This window comes from Pteropus alecto, unplaced genomic scaffold, assembly GCF_000325575.1.
Source record: "Pteropus alecto unplaced genomic scaffold, ASM32557v1 scaffold125, whole genome shotgun sequence".
Taxonomy (NCBI): Eukaryota; Metazoa; Chordata; class Mammalia; order Chiroptera; family Pteropodidae; genus Pteropus; species Pteropus alecto.
In genome coordinates this window covers 7,033,456-7,044,598 of record NW_006436888.1, presented here as the reverse complement: position 1 = coordinate 7,044,598, position 11,143 = coordinate 7,033,456, and the positions used below count along the sequence as shown (strand labels likewise).

Sequence of the window (11,143 nt, the reverse complement as noted above, 5' to 3'; positions counted from 1 at the left end):
CTTTTATATATGTTAATATTTTACCTAATAAGTTAAAATTTTTAAGAAGTTAAATGTTGTCAATTCTTTAAAAGAATTGGTATATTTGGTACTCCAAAACATTCCTTTTTAAAGATAGACTATACAGAATATATTTTAAATCTGAGATAAATATCTGGTTTTAAGTGAAAGTAAACAAAAATCCAAGCATAGTAAATTTGTCCCTTTCTAAGAATTTAAGTGTCTTTTACTTCAGAACCACTTTTTCTGTCATGATAGGAAGAAAAATCTACAAAATAAAATTCTAGTAAGAGATCTCAAGACACTGGAAACATGGAGGAAGAAAAAAATGGGTGGGAAAATACAGTGGCGGGACAGAGCAGAGAAAGGGAGAGGTGTCCCGCGCCAAGTACTGGACTCTCGGTTAAAAGGGAAGTCCTCGACCTGAGGGCACAGGAAACACAACAGAGAGGTGGGAATCGGTGCCCCTAAGAGGCCGCACCAAGAAAAGGGGTGACGGCAGGTCCTTTTGTTCAAGATCATTTCACTGTAAACGTTGATGAGATGCCACAGGAACTTAACTCTTGTTTATATCAATCAGCCTCTGGTAAAACTGGTTTCATCATTCGTTTTGCGTAAAGTTACAGAACCTACCAACAATGGTGGGCGAGGACTTAACTGTACTTGAACAAGGCAGACGTTAAGGGGAGTGTCCTCTGGCAGTTTCTTCTGCCTGTCTCAGTTATAATCCTAGTTCTGGGACGAGAAGTATCTTCTAGTGAAGAGATGCCCCTGATGGTTTCTGTCTTTTGGTTTTAATAGTCCTTTAATTATTAATTTCTTTCTCATTAGAGTTAGAATAGATTTTAAACATATGAATGATGTACAAGAAATGCTCAAAATCTAGACTGAAAAATGACTAACTAAACAGATTATCAAAACCTCTTTACCCTTAGAAGGAGTTGCCTGTACCACAAGTCTCTAGTATACCTAGGCCATAGTGGCAGACTCCCAACATCCATTCCAATTCAAATGCCAGTCCATGCCAATCATGCTAACCCTAATTTCCTCATGGGTTGGAAATGGACACACGACCCAATCCATTCTGGGAGAGACAGGGACTAAAAGAGACCTTCCGGGAGGATTTTGCTTGCTTCTAAGGGGAAGAGAAGGGTGATACCTTTCCTCCTCCCAACATCTGCTGTATTTCATTCACTGTAAGATCCACTGTTATTTTCTGTGCACTCAGAAAGGAAAAATCCTGCCAATTAAATTATAATCGCACCACAGAATGTACGATGAAACTCATCAGAGGTAATAAATGTGAAGGGAAGAAGTGCATTTTAGGATCAATGAGATCCAGCTACCAGCATACTGCAAGAAGCCAGCCCGGGGGACAGCCAAGCAAGAGAGCCCCAGAAAAGGAGAGCCGAGTCCTGTCTGACCAGAATGTGATGATATGTAAGACCATACACAGCCAAGTTCAGCTAGAGTTTTCTGCTCCTGCCCATCAAAGTACACTAACTGATAGATCAAAAAACAGATGACAAACATGACACCAGAGTCTTAGTAAACTGAATAAAACATGAGAGGGCACAGGTCACAACACAACAAGCTTCCGGCTGACAAGTACCTAACCATCTTGACTCTTCTGAACAAAAGGGAATTTTTAAAAAGTTAAAATGAAAGTATGTGGTGATCAAATGTTCATAGATAGGCTGACAAACAAAATGTGATATATACATGTAATAAATTATTCAGCCTTAAAAAGAAATTAAACTCTGACATATGCTACAACATAGGTGCACCGTGAGGACATTATGCTAAGTAAAATAAGCCAGACACAAAGGACAAATAACATGTGATTCCACTGACATGAACTACCTAGAGTAGGAAAACTTATGCAGACAGAGAGTAGACTGTGGATGCCAGGAGCAGAGAGACAGAAGAACGGGGAGTTAGTGTTTAATGGGGACAGAGTTTCTGTTTGGGAATGTGAAAAAGTTCTGGAGGTGGATGGCGGTAATGGTTGCAATATATACTTAATGCCACTTAACTATACACTTAAAAATGGTTAGAATGGTAAATTTTATTTATTTTTTTTAATTTTTAAAATTTATTTTATTTTTTTATAATTTTTTTAATTTTTAATTAAATTTATTGGGGTAACATTGGTTAATACAATTATATAATTTTCAGGTGTACATTATCATTTGACAACTGTATATTTTATTGTGTGTTTACCACCCAGTCCAGTCTCTTTCAGCTACCATATACTTGATCCTCTTTACCCACTTTGCCCTCTCCCTAAATCCTATATTTGACCCCCTTTACCCCATCTATCTCCCCCGTCCTCCTCCACCCCACTAGTAATCACTAGTCTATATTCCATGTCCACGAGTCTGTGTTTGTTTGTCCAGCTCATTTGTTGCTTTTAGGTTTATATCCCACATATAAGTGTTATCATGATTTTCAACTTTTTCTGTCTGCCTTATTTCGTATAGCATGATTAACTCAAGGTCCATCCATGTTGTCACAAATGGCAGTATTTCATCTCTTCTTACGGCTGAGTAATATTGCATTGTATACATGTACCACAGCTTCTTTAGCCAATCATCTATCGTAGGACACTTCGGTTGCTTCCATGTCCTGGCCACTGTGAATAATGCTGCTGTGAAAATCTTTTCAGATATAGGTTTCCAAGTCTTTGGGGTAAATACCGAGTAGAGGGACTGGTAGATCATAGAATGATAAATTTTACATTATATTTTACCACAAAAAAAATAAAAGTATGAGGTAATCTGGAAAAAAAATCTGCATTTATATAAAAATTCCCTGTAACAATAAAAACAGTTCTAAGCTGCTGCTCAGCACAATAAAGGGCCAGCAGAAGAATGAGAAATAAAAATCTATTAAAGAAGTTACCTAAATGTGCTTTACCTGATGGCTAGGCCCAACTCGGATTTCCCCCTGGGTGCTGTTCAGCCTCCTGTCACGAAAAGAGTAGATCAGGTTAGCAAATACAGTTCTGACATAAACATTCACAAATTTTTCAAGAAGAATAATTCCCTTCAAATACACGAGTGGTAACTCAGGAAGAATGATCTTCTCCACTCTTAATGCCGCCCTGTACGGTACATGCCCCCACTGCACGCACCTCCAAAACCCTTTGCTCCTACAAGCCCCGTGACCCGCTCCCTGGCCCGGGTATCTACACACCATTCATCCTGCCTCAGCAGGACCCCAACAGATGTTTCTTCTTTCTAAAACATTTCAGGGTGCCCTACAATAAACCTTATTAAAACATAAACAAGATAACTTATGGCTCCTAGCAAACACACTGGGTCATTCACGCATTCATTCATTTGACAAATATTCATTAAGTACTTGCTATAAGCCAGAAACTGTCCTAGGCATTGGGAATAAAGCAATGAACAAAACAATGTTCTTGCCTTCTTGGAACTTACATTCTAATTCAGAGTAAAGAAAAAAAGAAAAGAAAAATAATATGTCAGATGACAATAAGGGCCAAGGAATTAGGTAGATGGTAGATGGTGAAGTAGTTTTACATTTCTTTATACAGGACCGTTAGAAAAAGTCGTATTAGGAAAGTGAAATCTGAGCAGAGGTGGAGAAGGTATGAGGGAGTGACCGGCAGGCCTGGGAGGTGCAAGGGCCCGACTCAGCTCTGTCTGTGCCATTCTTACTGCACCTGCGACGCCACCCTCCTTTGCTCCAAATCCCAAATGTCCAGGTTCCTTTCAAAAGCCGCTATTTCCAAGAAGTCTTTCTTGATCTCCTCCCCATTTCACCCCGTACACCCACAAAAGTGTGGGGAGTCTTCCTCTTTTCACTCCTTCACAAAATATTTATTGAACATCTCTCTCGTCCCAGGCCTTGTATAGGGCACTTACTGGGTGTACAGTAATAGACAAAGAAATATAGTTCCTGTCTCCCTGGAGCTCACAGTTTGCAGCTGCCTGTCACCCTCAATCTGAGTCACGACTATCTACAGTATCAGAAAAAAACCCTTTCTGTGCCCAGTGACAAGTCTGTGTTGTGTTTACCATGACCGCTGGATTGTCAATATTGCCCAGAAGACTTTCACCCAGTGACAGCTGCTCGATGAGTACTTGTTGACTTGGACTGAACTGAAGAGCAGAATAAAGCAGCAAAGGACCAAAGAGGAAGCACCATCTCTTAGTTTCCTCCCGTGGATCTGATAACCCCACGTTTGAAGTTGTTAAAATGAATTTTGAAAAACTATTAATTCCTTCAGAGGCCTTGAGTCCAGCACTTTCTTCTTTTAATCCAACAGTTTCTCTCACGGAGAGTCTTACTTTGGCAAAGGCAGACGGTAGATATGACAAAGGACGGGAGATGAGTAACAGAAAGGACAGCTGTGTATCCAGTAGTCGTGAGCTTCCTCTCCGTCTATCACGGGCGGTACCACCCCCCCGCCCCAAACACCATTCATAAACGCCAAACATTTCAGGAGAAACAGAGCACAAAAATGAAATGGGGAGTGACCAGAATTCGGTAGGCTTCAAGAGGAGACAGTCCATGAAGTGGTTAAGTTCTGAAGAGACCTCTGAAGGAGATAGGAAGCACAGCAGCGGGGCAAAGCAGAGGCCAAGCAGGACAAAGCCCTGCAGAGGTGCGGGCTCAGAGCGGGGGCTGCACAGGGAGAAAGGCACGAAGTGCTGACTTCAAAATATAAGTCATCTTCGTTTCCTCAACAGGCAAACAGTATGTTGCAGACAGACACTAGAAGATAGACTGTTCTGGTAGGGTTACGTGGGAGTTACAAGAGGCTGCTCTAAGGAGGCAGGTGGAGGAATCAGAGGCCAGGAGGCTACTTTCACCACAGTACTTCTTTAGGAAAAACAAGCAGTCAGCGTTACCATCTCCCTTCCAACTTGTCCCTTTGTTTCGTAACTGTGAACAAAACTGGCTGCCAAAAGCTCTCTCCTTTATTTCTAAATACTTTCCAAATGCTTGCCTGCCTACATGAAAATCGAGCCAAATGTATCATCTCAGAAAGCTGTAGCCACAGCCCATCCAGTAACTGTACCCAGAGCTCAACTTTCAGGTTCTTCTAGAAGGTCTATGTTATGCCAAGGTTCTCAAGTGGTTAGTTATGAAAGCATTTCCCCATTACTGTTACATACACTGCTAAGTCCCTCATAATTCCAGGACAAACATTCCTGGTTCATTTATTTTTAATACTTTTTTCTTTTATATTTTTGTGTTTTTTTCTTATTTTTTCTTTTGTTTTTTAATTTTAATGTTTAATAAGCCAATATCATATTTAGTTTAAAAATGTAACACGATAAGAACCACCAAATACCTCATTGAATATAACTACATATATTCTACTTATATGTGTGAAAATGGAGGCCAATAATGACTCACACTGCTAATAATGAGACAAGTAAGACAAAAAAATGTGTTGGAAGGCTCAAGAGCCTTGACTAGAAACGATTTCTCTCTTTTATATGTATACCCACAAAGATTACTAATAAGGTGAGTGGGTTAAAAAGCACAAAATAAAGGTAAAACAAAGGAACTTTTAAAAAGCTTATTTAAAAATCAATTTTACAAAGTTATTTTTGAGCAAGATTACATAAGTGGACAATGGCATTAGCTACCAGGTCCAGGAACTCCCAAATACAGAATAAATGGCAGAAAAACTTTTTAGGTCCAAGATACAAGAAAGCAGATAGCAACACACCCCATTAGAGAGAACTAGATGCACCCGGGAGAAAAGCTGTCAGAATATGAACTGAAGATGAAAGACAAGAAGTAGCTGCAGGGGAAACTGCCAGCATCCAGCTGTATCTGAGATGCACAGAACAATCACCATCCTCCCCTCCTTTTGACAGCATCTGAACTCTGCATTAAACTAAACGCTCCTCCCTTGCTGCCTCACCGCTCCCTTCTTCCTGAATGCTCCTTTTGTGTTTCATACCATGCTATGAGAGGATAACAGTCTACTATGACTAATTTGGACATTTCCTACCTTCACCCACTCTGAGACTGTAAGCTTCTAGAGTACAGGAACTGAGATTTAATTCATTTTTCCTCTCCCCCAGAATCTAACAGAGTACCTACATGGCATTATTATGCACTCAGAACAAATTAAAAGTTCCTCGGCTGCATGAATAGCTCTGGACTACTAAAATGTAAAATTTGACAAAACTCACCAGGAATTCTTACTTAAATGAAATAAATAGCTTGTAGAAAATACCTGATGATCATCTGCTGACTACTACATTTCCCTCATATGTAACAACAATTCTCAAACTTCTGGGTCTCAGAACCCCTTTATATTCCTCAAATTAATGAGCATTTTAAGGAAGTTGTGTTTTTGAGAAATTTCAAAATATTTATTTACTTACTTATTGCAATAAGCTCATTACATATTAACATGTGTAACATGTTTTATGAAAAATAACTGTATTTAAACAAAAAACTATAGTGAAAATAAAAGCACTATGTTACATATTCACAAATATCTTTAGTGGAAGACAGCTGGATTCTCATGTCTGCTTTTACATCTAGTCCGTTGCAATATGTTTGCCACTCTCCAAAGTATATGAAGAAAATGAGGCCTCATACACATGGTTGGAGAATGGAAGAATATTTTAATATCTTTTTGATAAATATAGATATTCTTTTTTATACATCAAAACCCTAACAACAAGTAAGTTATTCCTTAAAGATTTGTGCACAACATGAGTCTAAAATTTTATCAATGATCTTTTGGACTCTTTTACATTAAAATCCACTATTCTGTCTTAGCCTCTGGATGGATCTTCTGCCCAGAAACGATTCTGTAATGTCACACACTGGTTAGATGGAAAATATTAGTTCGCTAAGTTCTACACATCTTCCAAACATCAACACAGTTCATTATGTAATTTTTAAAGAGCACATCTTTAATATCACCACCCGTCTTCTAAAGAAAGCCAGTAAGTGCACCGAAGCTGCCAAGCTCGGAGCAGTGAGTATAAGATTTTTAAAATTCAAATTTTAACTTGGAAGCCCAAAGTTCAGCACTGGCAAATACAATTAGTTGTTTTCCTTGAAATGGTAGGCTCACTTCATCCATTTTCAGTAAAGTGCCTGCCAGTTACCCAAGTCAGTCAGTTATTCTTTCAAGTAAAAACAGAATGCCATGAAAAAAGGGGCTAGCTAAGCTCCAGTTCAGACAAACAACCATGTCCCTTGGTATGTAGCAGAATTTATGTCACTTCCCATATCATCACTTCCCAAAGAACATGACAAAGACAGACCACCTTAGGGTTGAGATTTGATTAAATTAATAATGGGTCCACAAACCACACTCTGAGGAGCCCCGGTTATGAAACATTCTGAACTTTTAGAAAATATTGGAGGCTGAAATTCCAAAGGTCCCTAATCTAGAAGATGCCAGGTTTATCCTTCAATCAGCAATAATAGCTTACATTTAAGTACTTTCTATCTGTTCTGGGTGCTCTATAGTATTATCTCATTTCTATGTAATAATTCATTTAATTTATATATTGATATTAATGAAAGTATTAGTAGTGATACTCACAGAAATTCAGATCTCATTCTATCTTGTATTTAAACAAGAAGTTTCTGCTTCGTGTACAGCACTGCTTAATTAACACAGTAGGTATGGGCAAAGCCAAGGTGATCATCAGTTGAGGAAGCAATATCCAGACCAAGGACAGAGGAAATCTCAGCAAGGCCAGGTAAAGGATATTACATATGAAATAAGAGACCAGCGGTGGAAGTCGTGCAGCAAGATAATGCAGGACACATCTATATACACCTTCATCCTTGCCTCAGGGTTTTCACTGCAGTATCTCAAATTCAGATATCTTATAGTTACATGATAAACACAAGCAAAATAATAGTGCTTTCTATGACAGATATACATTATTTCATTATTCCCATGACAACCTTATGAGGTAGTATCTCCACTTTATAGATAACAGTACTAACTATAACATCAATAAAGAAATTAACATATACACTGAACATTTACTATGTACCAGGCATTTCAAGCTAAAAAAATTCTATATAATTTTCTTATCTAACCTTAAGGATGACCCTGTAAAGTAGGTGCCATTATTACCTGTCCAGATGAGGAAACTGAAGCTAAGAAAGGTTATGAAATTACCCAAGGTTACACAGCCAACATGTGGAAAAACAGGATTCAGACTCGATCAAGTTTAGTCAACTCCAAAGGCAGAATGATTAAATTACTAAACCGAAATTACAAAATTAATTATAAATAGAACCAGTATGAGAAGCCACATCCTTTTCTCTAGTTCAGTTCTATGTTCATTTCAAGCACTAAAGCAAGACCAAATGATCAAAAAGAGATTTTTTAAGTTTGAAATCATGTTAAAAAAGAAAACCTATCGAAGCAAAGGCCAACTTATATAACATTATCAAAATGACATAATTATAGACAAAGAGAACAGAGCGGTGGTTGCCGGATGGCAAGGATGGCGAGGGAGAGGGTAGGGTGGAGAGATCTTTGTGATGATGGGCTGGATCTGCATCACAGTGGTGGGTACACAGAGCTACGCTCGTGATGAAATGGCCCAGACCTGTACACACGCTGTACTAATGCCAACATCCAGGTTCGATGCTGCATCAGAGTCGCACACAATGTAGCAAGGGAGTAAGGGAGGGAAGGATGCATGGGAGCACTCTGATGCATCTTGCAACTTCCTGTGCATGTAAAAAATTCAAAGTTTGTAAAAAGACAAAAGAAGAGGTTAGCCAAGTGACATATTACAAAGGATAAGAAAGAAAGTTAGACATATGAACAGCTGATTAAATGACAAATCGATTCCCCACAAAATATACTGTGGACAAGCAGAACAGGTAACTGAAGAAAGAATGCCACAGTTAATGAGCAATGAGATTCAAGGAATTAAATCATTCAAGGAGTTAACTCAAATCACGTATTTCTTTTTTCTCTGTGTTTACTAAGAATCTCTGGTATGGGCCATCCTAGTAAACACATCCTTAGTAACTCATATCCTTACGTGAATTAGACTTTAAAAAAAAAAAAGAATTGTCACCATCCTCACCAGCAAGGAGGACTTTCTCTATGAGGCTAATATAAATAATATATGTTTCTCAAAACAGCTGAGGTTCAGTCGCCATTATTCTGCAAATTTTTGCTTTGGAATATGAAAAAATAGTCCCACAAGCCAAATTACAAGAATAATGGTAAGTCATTGTGTTTATTCCTTGAGTATTAAAAAAAAGAGAAAGAAATTCATTGTATATGAAATCTGATACAAAAGAAACCAATGTAACAAAGCAGTATCCATGGCAACTACAACTTAATATTTCAGTCCTCTTCAGCTGCAGTGGATTAAATAAAATGACAAGATGTTCCCTTTGAAAAGTAACCTGTTACCATGGAAACATTTTAGTCTAAGAAGTAAACAGGGGATGGGCAGAAAGGAGCAGGAAGCCTGCAACTGAATATCAAAAAGGGAGAAGCATCTATGCAAAGGAGATGAGAAAGCTGGCTGGCCAGACATGGTACGTGTGTGAGGGGGAGGCGTTTTTTTTACTCCTTGAGAGAAGCGCACCAGCTGGAAAGAGGAGCCTGGACAAAATTGCTTCTTCATCCTAATGAAAGCGGATGGTGTGTGGGACGCAAAGGTCTGCAAACGTTCGCTCAAGACACCCAAGTATCTCTACAGGATCATGGTAACTGCTTAAGGCAAGGACTTGCGTCTATGGGGGAAGAAGAGAGAGAGATGAGGACATGGGGTCCAGGGGAAATGACATGACCTGGCTGAACAGAGGCCTTTTACAGGAGCTGGGTGAATTCTCATCATAACCCAGACCTGGTCACCACCCCAATCATGGACCGTAAGAGCAGTGTGGCCTGTGGCACGTTCCCAAAAGGCCGGGTCTGATAACTCTCAAGTGAGATCCCTGTTCTGTGGCTGGTGTCACGTGTGAATGAAATCACTGTGCAATCTTCCCTCACCTGTCCTTCAGATCGCAATGCTCAAAGAGCAGATAATTCTTAATCTTTTCTACAAGGTATTAAGCTGAGTGGGAAGACTGACATGAAATCAACTGAAAGTAGACAAGGAATTCTACTTATGAGCTCATTCGGAAAGTGACCACGGAAATGGTCTATGGGTCAGAAAGAAATATACCAAATTTTAGGCAAACAGAAAGGCAATTTATCGGAGTCACTTCTTTGTGGAAGGGCTGTGGGTGGGAATGAAAATGAGGCTGATAAGGAGGAAGACCAGACAACGTGAGGCTTTCTCCGATTTGTCCAACATGAACGCATATTTCTTTAACAGTCTGAAATTTCTGTAAAGTCTAACATAGTATCTTAAAAGTCCATGTAAAGTTTGTATTCTTTTCCAGAACATATACTCACTCATCCTAAGACAGAAAATATTTTCCCTAACTCTGAATAAAATCACTGTGCTTTGTATATCCTACCAGGATGTCCCATGTCTCTGGTATGCCACTACTGAGAGAGAAGAGTTGTCACACACACTTGGGTCTAGATGCTCAAGTATGGGGGTAGAGCACAGACTTCAGAGTCACATTAACCCAGATTAAAATTTCAGTACCAAGGTTTTATTAGCTCTAAGTGTGACCTTGAGGACATAATTCAATCTCTCTGAGCCCCAGTTTCCTCATCTACAAAACAAAGTCCTTAAGGGCTAGTCTGCAAGGTTGCTATAAAAATAAAAGACGATCCACAGAAAGAAATAGGCACAGCTCCTGTTGCACAGTAGTCATTACTATTATTAGCTCTAAGTCCTGGCAATAAGCGAGAACAGGAGCTAATCCCTCTATTACACGTTTCCACCTCTCTCTTCTTCGGCCTTACCAGTCACGATTTTATATTTATTTTGTGTAATTATTTCTTTCGATGGTCCTCTTGCTCTTTAGACCAAAAGCATCACGAGGGTAGGAACCAAGTGTGTTTTGAGCTCCCTGTTACATCCCAAGCCCACTGCCACTCACTAAATATATTTTAAATGAATAAATGACTATAATATTTTAATTTAGTTATTGTTTAGCCAGTGATAGCAACTAAGCACTTCGCTGCAAAATTAAGTCAAGTAACCTGTGGTGGAAGACTAGCCCTCTAAGCAAAATTAAT

The 11,143-nt window shown here is 39.1% G+C and overlaps 1 protein-coding gene across 3 annotated transcripts in view; it reads right to left on the bottom strand.

The window, feature by feature from the left end:
- Positions 1-11,143, bottom strand: part of RERE (arginine-glutamic acid dipeptide repeats) — a 367,252-nt gene that overhangs the window by 110,776 nt on the left and 245,333 nt on the right. For all 3 annotated transcript variants that reach the window (XM_015591356.2, XM_015591355.2, XM_015591354.2), the window contains one exon: positions 2,920-2,968. In XM_015591356.2, the coding sequence (XP_015446842.1) occupies positions 2,920-2,968 (49 nt within the window). The remainder of the gene's footprint in view (positions 1-2,919; positions 2,969-11,143) is intronic.